Raw genomic sequence first — 20,307 nt, forward strand, 5'->3', positions numbered from 1 at the left:
GGGTTATATACTAACCATATTTTTTTGTAATCACAACATAAACAGGGGGAAAAAAACTGACATTTGTTAACAAAATAAATAGATACTATGGAACATCACAGCTAATTACTTTTCATATTTTTTAATGATTTGATAATAGATTCAAGGGAAAATAGGAAGTTTTGGTACAATTGTGACTACCGTTCAAGTAAGAACATCAAAAGCTTTAATAAATAGAATATCAATAGCCTATCAAATAATTCACCAATAATAATAACATAAACAATAAAAACAGAGCTAACCTTTGGTAAGGAAATCAGTAGTTTTAAAGCCTCAGTTCGATGGCAACAAAGTTTCCAATATTATGACAATCTCCTGTGAGGGGAAAAAAGAACAACAAATAAGGACATAAACTGTGAAAACATAAACGATCTTTGTCAAGACAATAATCTGTTTACAGCATATACTATTATGCAATCAGGAGAAACCTGATTAACATAGGCAAACAAAAAAACTTTTATGAAACATGAAATAGGAAATAAACATGTAACATGAAATAAACATGTAACATCAATCATAGGCAAACAAAAACTTCTATAATTAAAGAATAAAAATTATTCACAAAAAGGGCAGAAACAATAGGCAGATGAAAGAAATGAGTAATCAAACCTTAGGAATGGTTGGAATTCGTTTTGCAGACCATAAACCAGAACCATTAAAATTCTGAGTTTCTTCCAACTTTTATGAAACAGAAAATAAACATGCAACATCAATGATGGGAAAACAAAAAAATTAAATTTATAATTAAACAATAACAATTATTCACAAAAACGAACGAAAGTATAGGCAGATGAAAGAAAGAAGTAATCAAACCTTAGAAAGCATAAACCAGAACCATTAAAATTGTGAGTACAATCCGAATTTATGGAAAACCTCTTCTTATATAAGATAAAGAAATACCCAAATACATGCATCATTGATAGGAGAGGAAGGTTTTTACATTTTGACTATTGGAAAAGGGGAGATGAACATTGAAATACGCAGGAGTGGAAAAAAAAAAACCGGAATTACAACTGATCCACTTAAATTTAGACAAATGGAACCATATAAATCTTAACACATGACACAAAATTAGGATTCTAATTTAGAATTACAATTGGAGTTTCTCTCTGCTTCACTTATTATATATATAGATTATTATTATTATTATTATTATTATTATTATTATTATTATTATTATTAAGAGCATTAGCATTAGCTCATGTAAAAATAAAATGGCACAAGGGCCAAATTTTGCCTAACCAACCCCAGTAATCATCCACATCAGTATATGCATCTATTGTACAAAATACATTTTTAGTATAGTACTTGTGTTTATCGCTATTGTGCATTTTTGGTTTTTATTATTGCTTTGTGTATCTCAAGAATGAAGGAAAAATATGTGTTGCCATTTTTTAATAAAAAATCAAGAGTTTTGAAACATTAACCAAAAAAAAAACTGATGTTTGTGGTGTCACTTATGTGTCTATATCAAAGTGATGTTAATCCAACATAATTTGTCACATCAATAAGTTGGGAATATAAAAAAAAAAAATATTGCTCAAAATAAAAAGTCAAAGAGTTTTAAAACATTAACAAAAATAATAATCGATGTTAGCGGTGGGTCTATATCACAATGATATATTATTCCAAGAAAATTTGTCAAAAAATTGTCTAGAATATTGCTCCACCTTAGAGTCTTGTAAGTTGTAAGTTGTAAGTTGTAAGTTGTAGCTTAGAAGTATTGACTACTCTTATTTACAAGCAGTGGCGGCACTAAGAATTTTTTCTAGGGGGGTCATTAAGAAACTTAAATTGAATAAAATTTAATATATAAAAAAGTACTTGAATATATTGAGTTATGGGAAAAAAAAAACACACCAATACATGAAGTTTTACAATTTCCTTTTACAAGTTTTCCTATTTTAAAATAATTTCATGATAGTTTATTATTTGTTGTCATTATCCATCGTCAATGTAAGTATGACCATTTTATTTTGTTAATTTTGTATAATATTTTTGTTTTTATGCAATTTTGGTTATATATTTGTCATTTTTTTATAAAAATATTTTAAACTAAATGACAAAACTCAACTCCACTTGCACTATATAATTATTAACTCTTACAATCACACTCATCCATACATAAGTAGTACACTGAGCTATTGTTTAATTGTGAGATAAAGTTGCTATGTGACCAGAGTGTGCAAAAATATTTTTAAGAGTAAATTAAATTAGTAAAGCAATATTATATATATATATATATATATATAATTCTTTTTTCAAGTCAGGGGGTTCATTTGAACCCCTGAAGTGTATGTGCAGCCGCCCCTGTTTACAAGGAGAGACGATGATCAACTCCTCCCTCCCCCATGACTGTAACTATCATAATAAAAACTCAATAGCTTTTAAACTATAACAAAAAAATAAATTTAGCAACACAAAAATTTTCATATATATATATATATATATATATATATATATATATATATATATATATATATTGCAACTATTAATATAACCTTTTGTAATTGGTATACGATAAAATTGATTTCAATAATGTGCAAGTTTCACAATGCATGCAAAAGAACACCAATAAACGCAACTACTACTAGAATCCCCTAAGAAGAAGAAATTTTATGGTTGCTTATATACGAAGTGATATTATTCCAATAAAAATAGTGACCTTAACAAGTTGTAAAAATATTTAGTAAAAAAGTCACTTATGCGTCTATATCAAAGTGATGTTACTCCAACATAATTTGTCATTTTAGTAAGTTGGGGCAAATAATAAAAAAAAATTTGCTCAAAAAAAAAAGTTAGAAAGTTTTCAAACGTTAACAAAAATAATAATCGATGTTAGTGGTAGGTCTATATCACAGTGATATATTATTCCAAGAAAATCTATCAAAAGATTGTCTACAATATTATCCCACCTTAGAGTCTTGTAAGTTATAGCTTAGAAGTGTTGACTAATATTATTTACAAGGAGAACTGATGTTCAACTCGCCCCTCCTTCGTGACTGTAACTATCAAAATAAAAACTCAATAGCTTTTAAACTTTAACAATAAATAAATAAAACAATAAACTTAGCAAAACAAAAATTTTCATATATATATTGCAACTATTAATATAATATTTTGTAATTGATACATAATAAAATTGATTTCAGTGATGTGCAAGTCTTTGATAATGCATTCCAAAAGAGCTCCTATGAATGCAACCACAAATGATATCCAATGAGAAGAAAAAATTTATAGTTGCTTATATATGAAGTGACGATATTCCAATAAAAAATACTGACCTCAACAACTTGTAAAAAAAATTTAGTAAAAACTTTGTCTCTAATTTAATTTTGCTCAAAGTTGGAAATTTAAAAAAGCAATGACACTATTTGTCAAGAATGGGATTCGAACCCATGCCCTTTCGGACCAGTACCTGAAACTGGCGCCTTAGACCAACTCGGCCATCTTGACAATTTTTAGCAAGCTGTCGCAAGAGAAAATATTTGTTTAAATCTACGATTGATACTCAGATGCCCTGTGTCATGGCTACGCGTTCCCGCGCTCAGTCGAACCAAATCTTCTGTATGCTCTGTCTCTAACTCTCTTGCTCTATGAATCCAAATGAACACTCTCGTCAATCAAAGCTTCCATACAAAAATCCCACTTTTGGCTTCAAAACTCATATCTTCTCTTGCAGTTGTTGAAAAATTACCAACTTTTCTATCCAAACATGAACAAAATCTTACTGCTCCTTTTGACCCATTTCAGTTCTTCATTGAGAATAGGAATTCCACACATTGCACCATCAGAAATACAAAAGTTATACATACCCATTTGCTCAAATCAGCTGCTTTACAATCTAATATCTTTGCTGCAAATTCGTTACTCCATTCGTATTGCAAATCTGCCGCCATGGTTGATGCGCTCAAACTGTTTGATACATTGCCTCAACCAAATGTTTTTTCTTGGAATATAGTTATTTTGGGTTACAATCAGAATGAATTATTCGAGGATTCGTGGAGGATTTTTTGTAGGGCGCATTTGTTGGGTTTTGAGCTTAATGAGATAACCTGTGGGATTGTTCTTTCTGCTTGTACTGCTTTGCAGGCTCCTATGCTTGGTACGCAGGTTTATTCGCTTTCCATGAAAAATGGATTCTTTTCGAATGGTTATATTCGGGCGGGAATGATAGATTTGTTTGCAAAAAATTGTAGCTTCAACGATGCCTTAAGGGTGTTTCATGATGTTTCGTGTGAGAATGTGGTCTGTTGGAATGCTATTATCTCTGGGGCAGTTAGAAATGGAGAGAACTCGGTTGCCTTGGGTCTTTTTCGCCAAATGTGTTGTGGGCCTTTTCAGCCAAATAGTTTTACATTTTCAAGCATTTTAACTGCCTGTGCAGCACTTGAAGAACTTGATATTGGAAAAGGAGTTCAAGGGTGGGTGATTAAATGTGGTGCTGGAGATGTCTTTGTGGGAACTGCTATTGTTGACTTGTATGCCAAGTGTGGAGATATGGAAGAAGCTGTTAAGGAATTCTCTCGGATGCCATCACGCAATGTCGTTTCTTGGACTACAGTTATCTCTGGTTTTGTGCAGAAGGATGATTCTACTTCTGCCCTCAAGATTTTCAAATATATGAGAGAGCTGGAAGTGGAAATAAATAAGTACACTGTTACTAGTGTACTAACTGCATGTGCTAAACGAGCCATGATTGAAGAGGCAATCCAAATCCATTCCTGGATATTAAAAACTGGGTACTATTTGGATGCAGCAGTGGGGGCTGCTTTGATTAATATGTATTCAAAAATAGGAGCTCTTGATCTATCTGAGTTGGTCTTTAAAGAGGTGGGAAATATAAAGAATCTGGGTACATGTGCTGCAATGATATCTGCTTTCACTCAGAATCAAAACTTTAGGGGAGCAATTGAAATGTTCCAGAGGATGTTACAAGAAAGTGTGAGACCAGATAAGTTTTGTACTTCTAGTCTCTTGAGCATTATAGGTTGTTTATATTTAGGAAGACAGATCCACTGTTACACTCTTAAAACTAGTTTAGTATCTGATGTTTCTGTGGGTTGTTCACTTTTCACTATGTACTCAAAGTGTGGTAGTTTGGAGCAATCATACAAAGTTTTTGAGCAAATCTTTGAGAAAGACAATGTTTCATGGGCTTCAATGATTGCCGGTTTTGCAGAACATGGCTGTTCAGATCAAGCTATTCAGTTATTTAGAGAAATGTTGTTTGAAGAAATAATACCTGATCAGAAGACCTTAACTGCAACTCTAACTGCATGTTCTGCTCTTCGTTCTATACGAAAGGGTAAAGAACTTCATGGTTATGCTCTCCGTTTTGGAGTTGGCAAAGATATAGTTGTTGGTGGTGCACTTGTGGGTATGTACTCAAAATGCAGCTCCCTAGAATTGGCAAGTAGAGTGTTTGATATGCTTCCTGAAAAAGATCAGGTTGCGTGGTCATCTTTGGTTTCAGGGTATGCCCAAAATGGTTACATTGAAAAGGCCCTTATGCTTTTCTGTGATATGCTGATGACTGATTTCACCATTGACTGTTTCACAGTTTCATCAGTGCTGGGGGCGGTTGCACTTTTGAATAGATCAGTCATTGGGACTCAACTGCATGCCTATATTACAAAGTTGGGCTTAGATTCAGATGTTTCTGTTGGTAGTTCACTGATGACTATGTACTCAAAATCTGGAAGCTTAGGAGATTGTTGCAAAGCATTTGATCGCATAGAGAATCCTGATTTGATAGGTTGGACAACCATGATTGTCAGCTATGCTCAACATGGGAAGGGTGCTGAGGCTTTGAGTGTCTATGAGCTTATGAGGAAAGAAGGAATTAAACCAGATTCAGTGACTTTTGTTGGGGTTTTGTCTGCTTGTAGCCATAATGGATTGGTTGAAGAAGCCTATGTCCATCTTAACTCAATGGCCAAAGACTATGGAATTGAGCCTGGTTATCGTCATTATGCCTGTATGGTTGATCTTCTTGGTCGGTCAGGGAGACTGAAAGAGGCTGAACAGTTCATTAAAATTATGCCTATCAAACCTGATGCTTTGGTTTGGGGAACCCTGCTGGCTGCTTGCAAAGTACATGGAGATATTGAGCTTGGAAAGCTAGCAGCCAAAAAGGTTATGGAGTTGGAGCCATGTGATGCTGGAGTTTATGTTTCCTTGTCAAACATTTGTGCAGATATGGGCCAATGGGAAGATGTCCTGAAGATTAGAAGCCTGATGAAGGGAACTGGGGTGACAAAGGAACCTGGTTGGAGTTTGTGTGACACAGTTGCGATATGAATGGTGAGTCTCGATAACTTATGATTGTGAACATTTGGTTTCATGTCTGTGTGTTGTTCTCATATAATACCCCTTACAAGTTATGGAACAAGTAAAGTTGATAGATGTTTGAAGAGTAAGCAAACCAACACAGAAGGACTTTAATTAATGGGAAGACACAATGCTATGCCCAATAGCACATTCTGTTTAGACTTTAGACCTTGGTTTTGCATTTATAGTTTCTAACTTCACAGTGTTGGATGGGGTTTTACCTCTTATGTTCTCATTCTTCTTTTTGTTTTAAGCTTTCCAGTTTACAGCCTACTGACATCTACATTATCTTATTGCATTATTCATTTATTCATGTAAACTATTAATGTAAAATACCACTAGAATATCTTCTAGTGTGAAGGCCAGCTTTACCAATCGAAAGTAGAAGCATTCTCTGTACATAAATTTGCTGATTTGTAGCACCCAACTTCCTTGCAGAATAACTAGTCTACATCTCACCAACAGACATCTCACCAACAGTGGTATTAAAGTTTCAGAGTAAATCAGGCAGATCTGGTGGTGACCTGTTCGAAAATTCAAGAGTTCGGACACTTCATACAAATACAAGGTGATAAAACCTACATTCTTTTAGTCCAGTAAAGAGGGCAACTCAGATAGCTCAGGCTAATGGAACTTTTTCAGACTCTGAACATATGTAAGTCATCCATTGTATTCATGCTTCTTTAACTCTCTTCACGTGAAAACATGCAAGGTGGTCTATGTTTACTACTTGGGGACATGAGCATATCCTATGCATGCATGGGTCCTTATCTCAGTTTGTCTACTCTTCCTCAATCTACCTTCTTTGATGTTAGTAATATTTTTTTGTCCTGGACTTTAAGTAATTTCTAATGACAACAAAGGAAAGGACCCAATAACTTACCAATCAAAAGAATAGTTAAGATGAGGCTGCTGGAACAATGGTGCTAAACATGTGAAATTTTGTCAGTGTTTGGTAATATATTTATTTCTTTTTCTATGGGTCTTCCTATACATGATACTGCAAAATAACGTCACCAAGATTTGTAAATAATGCATTCAACCCATTGCTATAACAATTTGAGGAATGAGCTTGTTATTTGGTTGGTTGACATTTTACATCATGGTCATGAATCATGATATTGGTTGCCACATCCCAAAATCAACTAACTTTGATAATTTTAGTAAATACTACATGGCTGTATATGCATAGAGAGAAAAAACTGCATCAACAAGAATAATTACTAATGCTCCAATATGTCTTACTGTTGGACTTTTCCACAGCATACCTGATCTCCATATCTTCATTCCAAATCCACATTGATAGCAGATGAGTTATATATCATGCAACTTTTTCCTCTTTCTTCTGCATGAGTATTGAGACCATTCCCAACTGTTTTCCTATCCAATCCAATTCCTTACTCAAACTGGCTCCTCTTCAAACATTTAATTTTGCTTTCTTTTTTGAACTGCTTTGTAGTCTGAATGTGGATATCTATCATGTTACATTGATGGAACATTGCAAAGATCGAAAGGTGACATGCTATGCAAGGATATTTGCCAGGGTTTAATATGCTTTTTCCAGCCTGTGGTTGCTCTTAGCTTCGGATATAAGAAAAAATGAGCTGAAGGCCGAGTGGACACTGACCGCACAGTTCAGGATATGTAGAATGACATGGTTGTAATCTGTGATTGCATGTCATATGCAAAAGGGAGCAGACCCTTTTTTTGGGTGATAGGTTTTCTATTATTGTGGCTAAATTACAATTACAACGGGCCTTTGCTTGAAAGAAAAATAGCAGCAAATGTTTGGATATTGGGTTGTTCATTTTTCATTGTAATTTGTACAGACATTATACATGCAGTATTTTACCAGTTTGTTATGAAGGGTGCCTCCAGAAGCTTCAGCATTCAATGACCCTTATTGACCAAACTGAGACAAGGACCCATGCATGCAAACCAAACTTGCACTGCAAACAAGAAATCCTAACATGAGCATGAAGCAACACAAGTTTTTGTACAATTTAAAGGAATTGAAAGTTGAAACAATGATTTTTGTGATATTAGGGATTTTCTGCAATTGTTGAAAGTTTAGGGGATACAATAACATTTCTGAAAGGTTAGGAGTCTTTGTACAATTTAAAGGAAGCTGTGGGGTCAAAAAGTAATTTAATGAAAGTTGTTGGAATTTATGTGAAGTTTATGAGCTCTTGGGCTTTGTTTTTGGGGTTATGAGTTGATTTGATTTGGGCTTGGACATGGCTCTTAATGATTTTATTTTTGGGTTTGGACCGTGGGTTGATGGTGTTATGGGCTGGCTGTATTTTTATTTGAATGAGCTTCTCAGGTTTCAGATTGGGCTTTGTCTCCGATGGTTTTTTTATTTCTTGTATTTTATTTTTGGTTGTTTGGGTTGGGCTGTGTATGTATATTTTGGGTTTAACTGTATGCCTGAGAACTGGAATGGGTCCAAAATGAACTGAGTAAAGCCCCTACAATGAATCGAGCTAACCGGACCCAAATTTGATTCCTCTTTAACCTAACCGTAAGGTACCCTCTGGCCCCTAAATCAGCTTCTTCTTCTTTTTCTCTTTTTTAAATATATTTCATCATTTTATTCAAGTTAGTGGTAAAGTATCTGATAGTTAAATAAAATATTTGAAATTCAATTTTCACCTATACCAAAAACCTATTGATGTCTTGATCTAATAATAAAAGAGATATCATTATGAACGGACGACACATTAAAACTCTAAAAAGAAAAAAAAAAAAAAAAAAGTGTTATTGTAGATAGCAATTTTGAACAGATGATAATGGTATTAATTATAAAATTATTTAAATTATAAATAATTGAATGATAAGTGAGATTTGTGAGACACAAAAATTTAATAAGGTAGTAGTGACACGTGTCATATCCGAGACCGAGGAAGCCAAAGTAGTTCCGAAGGGACCATACCCTCAGACGACAAGGCCGAGGAGACAAGCCTTGGCCACGTCAATGGCATACTACTAGAGGAGATCACACTATAGAGGAAGAGCTTCAGAGAGAGGGTTAGTCCTAGCGTGTTTGAAGGGATGGTAACTGTCACCACATTTAATGTACCCACCAAACCCCCTGCCTGCATTTATGTGAAGAAAACTCCTAAATAATGCTGTCTTGATTGCCGCAACTCACAGAAGATTTAGGAAGGCGTCTGATGGGACAAGTACTCAAGTAGTGGCCTGCATGATCAACAAATGGAGGGCTAAGATCAGTTGAAAGAGGCTCAATAATGTAAGAGATCATCCTAAAATAGGGGGGAATAGGAGAATTCCAAGGTAGAAGGAGAAACACTGTAGTAAATCGTTCTTGAGATCAGTCTATTATAAGTATCTGTCCTCGGACATTGGCCGTGGACTAGTATTCTTCATTGTTCCTTGTCTTTTTCTTCTTCAACTGTGCTAGGTTATTTGACGTTCTCACCTCTACAAATTCATTGTATTACGTCAACTCATTCTTGGCACTTACAAGATCAACACTATGAAATACAAATTCAGGGTTCTATTCATCTATTATCAATGAATATGAAAAGTTATTTCATTATAGCTTATTGTATTCTTTGTAATACTACTTGTTTTCAATGTAACAAACGTGCCTTAAGTGTTGTTTGTGCTTAGGAAGCATTATTTTTATTTTTGGAAAAGTCTTAGTAGTATATGATATGGTCCAAAGCTTGAGGATATTTTTATATTTTACCTTTTTCTCCTTTAGTTATTATTTTTAATTTTACACCTCAATATTATTTTTCTCCAAAACAAAATCTTACATTTTAAAAATGATTGATAAAATCTAGCTAGTTTTGTTTTCCAAATAACCATGTTTTTTATACTGAAGATATTAAAAAAAATGCATATACATTTTATGTTTTAAGTTCTCTTATAAAATTTACACCAGATGGATCTCAAGTCGTAGATTAAAATTTAAATTGAATGAAAAATAGTTTTTACCCAAAAAAATAAAAGAGTTGTGTCGTAGGAGATTGTTATTAATGTGAAAATTACTATTTTTTTGGTCCATTTCTATTTTGAGATGTATAAAAATATGATCATTTTTTAAAAAGTTAATGACACAAAATTTATAAACTTTTTTAGTACAAAATATTTATAGTATCCATTTATTATTACATTAGATGAGATGAAAATAAGTATTTCTAATTCTAATATTTATGAATGAATACATCCAACCCACACCCACGATGATAATGAAGAGGAGATATAGAATCTAATGAGATTAATGATAAAGATTTTTTAATATTCCTCTTATTTCTCTTGTTGTTGTAGCTCTGTTCTTTGTTCTTGTTTTTGGTACACGTTAATCCCAGTGGGTTTTTAAGGTGCATACATTGATTTTTTTTCTTCCTAAATAACTTTACATGCACATTTTTTTAACTTATTTCAATGGGGGATTTTTTTGAGCTATAGCGTAGATGAAAGAGAATAAAGGAGCAAAGTAGAGGTGGGGCCATGGTGGTGACTGAGGTATGTGGTGTAGAAGGAAGAGAATAATGGAGCAAGGTAAAGATTAATTAATGGTGGTGATTGAGGTTGTGTGAGAGGGTTTTAGGAGTGGAGTAAATGTGTTTGTGCCAACTATTTTCAAGCTATTTCTCCACACACACACACACACACAAAATTCAAGCTGGCTTGTGTTGATAGTGAGGTACATGGAAAGTATTATATTGAAAATGAAATTCACATCAATAAGAAAATTTACTAATGCTACATACTAAAATTATGTCTTGATGTAAGATTTTTTCATAACTCACGTACTTTGGAGCTTCTGTTACAAACCTAATTGAGTTCTTATTGATTTACTAATGCTACAAACTACAATTATGTCTTGATGTAAGATTCTTCCATAACTCACATACTTTTAAGCTTCTGTTACAAATCTAATTGAGTTTGTTAGTTACTTTGAGGAAATCAAGATCTCCTAATTAATAAATAGACTACTTCGAGGGAGTACAGACCTCTCCAAAGTAAATATTCACTCAATAATATTTTTCAGCCTCCTTTATTAATCAACATCAAGTCATATAAATAGATGGCTTCACAAGATAAAACTAACATTTAAATTTAAAAGAAACTTAATCTTTGTCTATTACAAGTAGATAAGATTTATTCAACTACTAAGCTAACAATTTATCCTATTCATTATCTCATTACCCAACTCCTAATAACAAAAATAAAATCTACACACATAACATTCCTCCTCCCTTGAAATCAGCTCTTGTCCTCAGGGGTTTAATTTGAAAATGATTGTTGCATAAGAGCTCGATCTTCCCAAAATACTTCTGATCACTTCTTAAGCTTAAAAGGATCTTATGACTGGGTATTTACAGAGGTGGAAAACTATTTGGTGCTACAAAATGTTGGAAAATTGCCTCAAATTCTAAATGTGACTTGGAAAGTCAATTAGGTTTCCTAGTTGAAGAAAGAAAAATTAATTTGGGTTTCCTTATTATAAATGGAAAGACTATTTCTTGGTATGGAAGGAAAGTCTATTCATTGTTAAAGAGGTAATATATTCCCAATCCAAGAGGAAATAGACTCCTTGTTAAAGAGATAATGTATTCCTAGTCTAAGAGAGAATAGCAAAAGAGTCTTATAAATAGACAGTGCTACAAAGAATTTGATGGCTTTGGCCCAAAGGTCCTACTTATGGGGAGAGAGAAAATAGAGTGTGAAACCAAGAGAGAAAAAAGGGATTTTTGCTTGGGAGGAACACAAGTGAATTGAGAGAGCAGCCAAGAGAGAGCCACTTAGAAAAAAAAAAAAGAAAATAAAAAATAAAAAAAAAGGACAGCCAAGAAAGAGAGCTGTGCGTGGAGAAAAAAAATAAAAAGGAGAGAGCAAAGTGTTGCCACATTTGAGAAAGATAATTTGTGTGTGTGAGAGCAAAAAAAAATAAGAGAGTTTTTTTTTTTTTTTTCCTTTAATCATCAGGCATACACAAGAATTATTGTAATCAATTTGATAATAGTGAAATTATTCGAAATTGGTCCTGTGGTTTTTCCCTTCAAAGAGAAAGGGTTTTCCACGTAAATATTGAAAGGTTTTCCATGTAAATATTTGTGTTTTGTGTGTGATTGTTATTTTGAATTGTTAATATTGTTGATAATATTATTTGAGACTCAACACAAAACTATCTTTAACTTGATTTAAAAGTTGTTGCATGCTTGAATAGTGTGAAGGTGGAATGATTTGATTTTGTGAAGCTCCCATGGCCTTCTTATCTTCAAGTTTGCATTGTCCATCATTTTCCTTAGCTTCTCTTCTGAAGTTGTGCATTGCCCACTAGCGTTGGTGTCTCTTATTCATATGTTGTGCAGCGCCTACCAACTAGTCTTTAGTTGGTGTCTCTTATTCATATGCTGTGCATTGCCCACCAACTAACCACCCTCTTTACTTAGTCTCTTATTCATATCTAGCAAAACGCAACTACTTGCATACCACTTGCATTTTTTTTTTTTTATACTTTCAACTGCTAGAAATCGGTGTTCAGCCTACTTTATTAATCAACATCAAGTCATTTATAAGATAAAGATAACAATTAAATTTTTTTTTTTTAAAAAAACATAATCTTTATCTACAACAAGTAGATAAGATTTATTCAAATACTAAGCTAACAATTTATCCTATTCATCATCTAATTACTGAACTCATAATACAGAAATAAAATCTTAAATAATAAAATTAAATAAAAACTAAGCACATAACAGCTTCTTTCCTAAATTCACAAGAATTCCTATATTTTGTATTTCAAAATTTTAATACAAGTTCATTTCTTGTAATTGGTAAGAACTTCGCACAATGTGCTATGTAGTTTATTATTAGTTTTATCTAATATTTCAATATTTTTTACCAAATCTTATAACTCAATTGTTTGGCACCTTTTGATATTTCTAATAAAGACATTTAAGGTTCAAATCCCCCACCCTCAGCTATCGTATGGGAAAAAAAAAATTCAATAACTTTTCTTGTAAAAAATTGTAATATTTAGTATTATGTTTTATAGACAAAATAAAAAGACAATAAAAATAGTGTAGTAATTTGATCATACTATATATGTTTATATAAATTTGAAAATCGCATGATATAAAGATTGATATAGATAGACATGTTTCATGCCTACTCAAAAATACAAATATCATTTTGATAAAATTAAAATGCAAATATCCTTCAAATTTTTGTTTTTGTTTTTTTTATATTCTTGATTGTGTGTTATTATTATTATTATTTTTTTATTAGACTTTGTCTCAGTTGTTGTAAAAGCAACTAAATTTGAGCAAGAATACCATATTTTAAATCAATTGTTTCTTGTATCAATCTTAGAAAACTGACATCAAAATTTTAATATACTTAAATAATTAATGCACTACTTAAAATAATTAATATAACAAAATAAATATATTTATCTTATGATTTCTAATAAAAATATATTTAATTTATTAGTATTTTTTTTTCTAAAATATTAGTAATATTTTTAATTGCATAAAACAAATACTACAATGTTAATTCCATATATATATATATATATATATATATATTACATGTCACTAATGGTCCGTTTAGATCAAGGGGAAGGGAGGGGGAATGGAAGGGAGTAAAGTAGAGTTGGCTAAATCTATTCTACTCTACTCCCCCTCCTTTCCTCCTCTATCCAAACGGGTCCTAAAAGAAGTTAAGAAACCGAAATGACTAAGATTAATTTTAGTGAATTCGCTACTATTTAATTTTTGATGGTTTTATGTCAATTGTTGTCAAGACAAATAAAAATGAGGAAGAATATTGTAAGTGCACAATTTGTACTCGGACCCAAACAAGTGATGGGCTCAGGCCCAAAGAGCCTTATACAATGAAATTTGTAGAGCGTAGGCTTGAAATTTAGGCTTTACGGATATTGGACAACAGATAGGTGGGCTAAACCGCCACTACCTAAGCAACTAATAGATGAAAATAACGAAAACTCTCTTTAGACGTTAGCTGAGGATCGTTTGTATTGTCTTTCTTTCTTTAAACAAAAGATTAAGATTGAAGATAATATGTACAGTGCTCTCTCTATCTCTTCCTCTCTCTTTCCTTCCATCCTCATCCTTTCCTAATGCCTCTTTTCTTTCTTATATCCCTTTTTTCCTCACTCTCATCTTCCACATGTAGCACAAATCACCCAATTAGATACTTGTCCCATTCACCACTTTCTGGAAGTCTTCAAACAATAGCTGGAAGGCTGAACATTTACTATTCAGAGGTCATTTTCCCATTAATGTGACCAGGGAGGTAGGTGTAGAGTCTTTAATGTGGTGGTAGCAGTCTTTTCCCTTAATATTTCTCATACGTTCCCCCTTTCTATAATCGTGTGGAATACATCTTTACCCAACAAGCTTTCTAGAATTCTCTCTCCAAACATTATGACGTGTCATACGATCTTCCTTTGACTCAGCTGAGGAGATGCATCTCCACGGACAAGCTCATCAACCTTTCTAGTAAGAGCTGGCTTGTAGGCCTCAAAGACTCTACTCGAACAAGCTCACACTGCCAAATCAGGCCCAAGGCCCAAATGCGTGTTCTGACAATTTTTACCCACACAAATATCATATTCTATTATTATTATTATTCCTAATAAAATTGTTTCTTATGTAACATTTAGAAAAATAATCATATAAACTCCATTAATAAAAATAATTAATGCACAACTACCAACAATTTTTAATAAATGCATTTTAGACGTCACATTGGCAAAACTTTAAATACATGCTCTCCCACGTAAGGCTTCTGTTATTTTATATATGTGTGTGTGTGTGTGTTTATGTATATATATAGCTAATGTAAAAGTAATAACAAAAACGTAGCAATAGTTGTAATCAAATGATAAAAACCAGAATTATATTTATGCTTTCATAACAAAGGACTAGATGATTTGTGAATCATGAAATTTTATTCCATTGGGGAGAGGGAAAAAAAAAAAAAAAACAGTTGTATGGGCACAGTATTGTTTACATCAGTACCACACAAACTCTTTGTCAATCAGTAAGGAGTGAATAATTATACAATGTTTTCTGGCATCTTCCATTTTTGCTAAGCCAATCCAATTTTTGAAAAACCAAGATAAAATGTACAATCGGAGGAATCCCCTACATCTGCATAAGTTAGAAAGGAGGAATGGAAGAAGGATGGCCAAGGTGCTGCATTGAAGCCAGTCAATGCAAGAATCCAGCCCTGTAGAGAGGGATTGACCAAAAGAGATTCACCTTCAAGAAAAATGCACTCTAAAAAGTTTCCACAATTTTCTTCCCTGTTTTAGCATTACCAATTGTAGGGTCCAGAGAAGGTAACATTTTCATGCTCAACATCCATTAGAAGCTACTCCCTGATGAGGGCTACTCTGTTGGGCATGATCCCAACATATTCTGGGTTTCATACCTGAAACAACGTGTGGCAACCATAATTTTATATTTTGAAGTTTATCCATATGAATAACCCCCACTAACAGAAATAAAAAGTTCAATCTAACACAGAATGGCATAAAAAAATTTCATTACTCTTTTTTCTTTCTTTTTTTTCATTCTATTGCAAGAGATTTACCTCAATACTTAATTTTCTATTTGATTTCTGCTTCAGCTAGTTATATCTTCAATATCCTTTTTTTTTTTTTTTTTTTTCTGCATTTTAGCAGATAAAGAATAGAGATCAATGACGAGGTAATGAGACCAAAGGAAGAGTCTAAGAGACAAACCTCCATTATTTTTCCAGTTGAATAGAAGCAGAAAAAGTAACCCAAAACACTTTTAAGATACGCTGAGCTGCATAAAACAGCAAGTTGAATTCTGAATTCAATTTAAGAGATTAAATTACTTAAAATGTGTCAAATGAGCTCTAGCACAAATGGTACTTCCTTCCCTTGTAAGAGCAAGGTTTAGGTTCAAGCCCCACTAGATGATTATATATTACCAATAAAAAAAAAATCTAAAAATGCAAAAAATCAATGAATAGTATGTGGCAAGTTCACAGCTATTTTTATTCCGTAGTTTCAAGGGACAATTGTTTAGTAGTAACCAATGCCTTACACCAAGATTATCAATATGGGCATTCTAGATGGGATTGATAATGGGGTTCTTAAGAGCAAAATGGTTAGTCAAAAGAACTAAATGGCAATTATCCGCCATTTATACAACCAAATAAGGTCTTAGGAGGGGCGATTTCAATATGATCCTATTCTACCCTCAAGAATTTATGCATAGAAGCATTCACTCTCAATCAAACACTCAAGGCCAGAAGCCTTTGGCATTTTTGGCCAAATGTGTACTAGGCCAGCACCTGAGTAGCCAGGATATCCTCAAGCCCTAGGGACATCCCTTCTGAAAGCACCCTGTGCCTTTGACAAGGAATGGAAGCCTATTTCAGCTATGATGTTGTAGGTGGTAACCTGACTGCAGAGAAGCCCACCCAACCAAAAATGTCCAGTTTTGTAACAAAAATGCAAGCCACTTACCAACAACCAGAAATTTAGTTATAGTCCCTCTAATAGCCCTAAAAACTTCACAGGAAAGGTAGACTACATTTTCTTAGGTTATATGGAGAATAATATTTTTCCTTATAATTACTATGCATAACCTAAGGGATTTTTTTCATTGATAAGTTACACACGCATCTAGTATGTCTTGAACCAAAAAAATCTCCTTGCACCTTGCCCTTACAAGGGGAGGAGGTGCCTTTCAAGCTAAAACTCATTGGCACCAAGCTTAATCTAATTTAAACAGGTAAGAGATGAAAAAGTGGACAAGTACCTCATGTGCTGCAGTAACTTCTCTTCGGATGCCACTGGAGCGTACTGTCTAACAGGTTGCCACTTGAAGCTTCAGGTATCATGGAATTAAAGCACAAATGATAAAGACTCAAGAGGTATAGTTTTCACTTTCAAAATCATACAGTTCCATCAACATTTAAAGACCTTGTCCCCCGATCATGAGAACACCTAGTTGGAAGCTTTTTCTTATGTAATTTTCTATCCCTGATGCCATCATATAGAACCTCATAGGCATAATAAGTTATATGACTTTTCTTTAACAAATCTTCCACCACGATCTTTGGTGCTGCTACCTCTTTTTTATCAGCCTCAAAAATTGTATTCACAACCTCAGGGACAATGCCTTTGCGAACCATAAGGTGGATAATACCAACTGCCTCAAGAACCCTATGCTCCACGCAAAGACAATTCAGTACCTGCCCAAATGTCGTCAGTGATGGAATGAACCCCTTCTCAATATTTTCTATGAGAAAATCATACCCAGAATCAATATTCCCTGTTTTGCAAAAGCCATCAATTATTACACGATAAGTGTAATTGTCTGGAGCACAACCCTTGTCACCCATCTCACGAAAAAGCTTTTCTGCCATGTTAATATTTAGCTTTTCAACAAAAGAATTTATCATGATATTGTATGTTGCTGTTGTATGGAATACCCCATATTGTCGTTCGATTATTCTAAACAGCTGGTAAGCTCCATCCAGATCACCATTGGAAGAAAATCCATTAATCAATGTGGCAAAAGTAACAGTATCTGGAGTCAAACCCTTGCTTTTTATTTCTTTAAGTAGTTCCAAAGCTTCATTTACTTTTTGAGTTTTGCACAGGCTTTCTACAACTATGTTATATGTAATTATGTTAGGGAGACACCCTTTCTCAACCATCCCATTGAAAGTATCTATCACATCTTCATACTTTTTGGCCTTGCAAAGCCCATTCAACACAGTGTTATATGTGATCACATCAGGAATAACACTGTGACTCCACATTCTATCTACTATTTCAAGAGCGTTATCCAATTTCAATTGTTTACAGTAACCATCGATCAAAGTATTAAAGGTAAATATGTCAGGAAGGTAGCCTTTTGCAATAGCATCATTCGTGAGAATATTGGCATCTGACATACACCCCATCTTGCACAGTCCATTAATAACCAAGTTATAAGTCCATATAATGGGGCTGCAACCATGGTCCAACATCTCATTGATCAACTGCAAGGCCTGCAAAATTAATCCTTGCTGAGATAACCCTTTGACTAATGTATTGTAGAGAACAATAGTAGGCTTCAACCCTTTCCCTAATGCATCATTAAATACAGCCATGGCACGGTCTATGTCACCATCACAGCATAATCCATTGATCAATGAGCAGTAAGTAAATTCATCAGGCACAAACCCCTTGAAAATTGCATCATTAAGAACCTGGTCTGCATTTTGTATCATACCCATTTTGCAATATCCATCAATAATACTATTGTAGGTAAAGGCATCAGGCATCAAACCATCATTCACCATTTTATGCAGATAGCGCTCAGCTTCCACAGCCTTAAAGTTTTTACACAAGCCACAGATCAACGTGTTATATGTGACAACATCAGGAGTCAGACCTTCACTTCTCACACCATCCAATGATCTGACAGCCTCACTAAGCGCTCCTTTTTTGCAAAGCCCCTGAATGAAGATATTGAATGTAAACAAATTTGGCAAAATTCCCCTCTTCAGTACCTTGTTGAGAAGTTTTTCACTTTCTTGGACATCACCCTTCTTACAAAGTGTATGTATAAGCTTATTAAAAGTAGTAATATCAGGACAAATACATTGCTCAAGCATACCTTCAAACAATTGACGTGCCTCAACTTGAAAATTCTCTTCATAAAACCCACCAATCACCGTACAATATGCGACCGCATTTAACTCACATCCTTGGGAAGGCATATTATTAAGAAGCCTCAATGCAACATGAGGCCTCCTTGTTCTACAAAAGGACTTTATCCTAATAGTGAAAGTATACACATCAGGAATAACCCCTTTATCTCTCATCCTCAGATACACTTTGTGAGCTTGATTGAAATAGCCATACTCAGCAAGTATATTCATGACCGCGTTATAAGATTGAACCGACGGCTCACAATTATAAAAATCCATCCTCTCAAACACATCAACAGCCTCTTGAACCTTCCCTTTCCTTCCATAATTCCTAATGGCTCCAATATAAACTCCTTCTAGTAAACTATTATCGATATTCATCCTTATCTCCGACATCAAACTCTCCATTTCCTCAAACTCCCCATGAAACCCAAGCTTCTCAATCATACATTTATAAGTCAACAATGTGTGCTTGAACCCATTTTCATTTTTCACTGAATTGAACATTGCAAGTGCTTTAATGGGGTCTCTTTGATACTTAACAACCGCGGCAACATGTTTAGGAAGTAAAGCAGGACTCATTCCAAAAACACAAAGCTAATAACAGATAAATCACATTAAAAATCCATAAACTCAGTTACAATCTGAAGCTGTTTAAGCTTTATTTTTCACTTTGCTTCAAGTTTCAGATACAATAAAAAATAACCCAACATAAAGAAAAACCCAGAAAATATTATGATACAAAATGTGGTTTTACAGAACTAAAAGAAAAAAAAATTTGATAAGTGAAAGAAAACTCTTACTAGTACATGTTTTCTTTGTTTGGTGAGTAACTGTGGGGAAGTGAAAGCAAAACCAAAGCTGAAAACTTTGAAAGTTGAAGACACCGATAACAAGGTCGGCGAGTGGTGGAGGACTTGTTCGGGGATGAAGGGATTGGGCGCAGGGGTGAGAGACCTTGGTGGAGAAGCTGTGGAATGTCGGGTTGGACACTTGGACTCGATCTTGGATAGGCCGTAGCCCACCCGATTTTTTTTTTTTTTTTTTTAATTTTAATTTTTTACAAACCAGGTGTATTCAAATTTTTTTGACCGGCTGCTTGCTGTTTGATAGGTTAGTTTGAGCAGTATTGTTTAAGTGTTTTTGATATACATGTGGATGAAAAAGTATGTTGAAATGTATGTAAATTTGTTTAAAATATGTAAATGTTAGTTAGAACTAACTAACCAAATAAGTTCTTATTTC

General features: G+C 33.8%; 2 protein-coding genes and 1 non-coding gene across 4 annotated transcripts; 1 reads left to right on the forward strand and 2 right to left on the reverse strand.

Moving 5' to 3' along the window:
• Positions 1-3,414: 3,414 nt before the first annotated feature.
• TRNAL-CAG (transfer RNA leucine (anticodon CAG)) lies at positions 3,415-3,495 on the reverse strand. Its single transcript has one exon. It is a non-coding gene; the product is annotated as a tRNA-Leu (tRNA).
• Positions 3,496-3,595: 100 nt separating this feature from the next.
• LOC142630860 (pentatricopeptide repeat-containing protein At1g74600, chloroplastic) lies at positions 3,596-8,238 on the forward strand. Its single transcript, XM_075804913.1, has 3 exons — positions 3,596-6,345; positions 6,811-7,027; positions 7,832-8,238. The coding sequence occupies exon 1, from the start codon at positions 3,646-3,648 to the stop codon at positions 6,340-6,342; it is 2,697 nt and encodes an 898-aa protein (XP_075661028.1). The 5' UTR covers positions 3,596-3,645; the 3' UTR covers positions 6,343-6,345; positions 6,811-7,027; positions 7,832-8,238.
• A 7,073-nt stretch (positions 8,239-15,311) lies between these two features.
• Positions 15,312-20,086, reverse strand: LOC142630635 (uncharacterized). 2 transcript variants are annotated; one of them, XM_075804663.1, is made up of 2 exons: positions 17,178-20,086; positions 15,312-15,813 (listed from the first exon to the last, which is right to left on the reverse strand). In XM_075804663.1, exon 1 carries the CDS (start codon positions 19,642-19,644, stop codon positions 17,314-17,316), a length of 2,331 nt encoding a protein of 776 aa, XP_075660778.1. In that variant the 5' UTR covers positions 19,645-20,086; the 3' UTR covers positions 15,312-15,813; positions 17,178-17,313. The 2 variants fall into 2 exon arrangements, with proteins under 2 accessions (XP_075660778.1, XP_075660777.1); XM_075804662.1 differs by lacking the exon at positions 15,312-15,813 and adding an exon at positions 16,127-16,193.
• Positions 20,087-20,307: the final 221 nt, after the last annotated feature.

Source organism: Castanea sativa, chromosome 4 (assembly GCF_040712315.1).
Source record: "Castanea sativa cultivar Marrone di Chiusa Pesio chromosome 4, ASM4071231v1".
NCBI lineage: Eukaryota > Viridiplantae > Streptophyta > Magnoliopsida > Fagales > Fagaceae > Castanea > Castanea sativa.

What these genes read in the sequence shown, in the direction of transcription:
- LOC142630860 (XM_075804913.1), top strand. Translation starts at nt 3,646, where the DNA reads ATGAACACTCTCGTCAATCAAAGCTTCCATACAAAAATCCCACTTTTG.
- LOC142630635 (XM_075804663.1), bottom strand. Translation starts at nt 19,644, where the DNA reads ATGAGTCCTGCTTTACTTCCTAAACATGTTGCCGCGGTTGTTAAGTAT.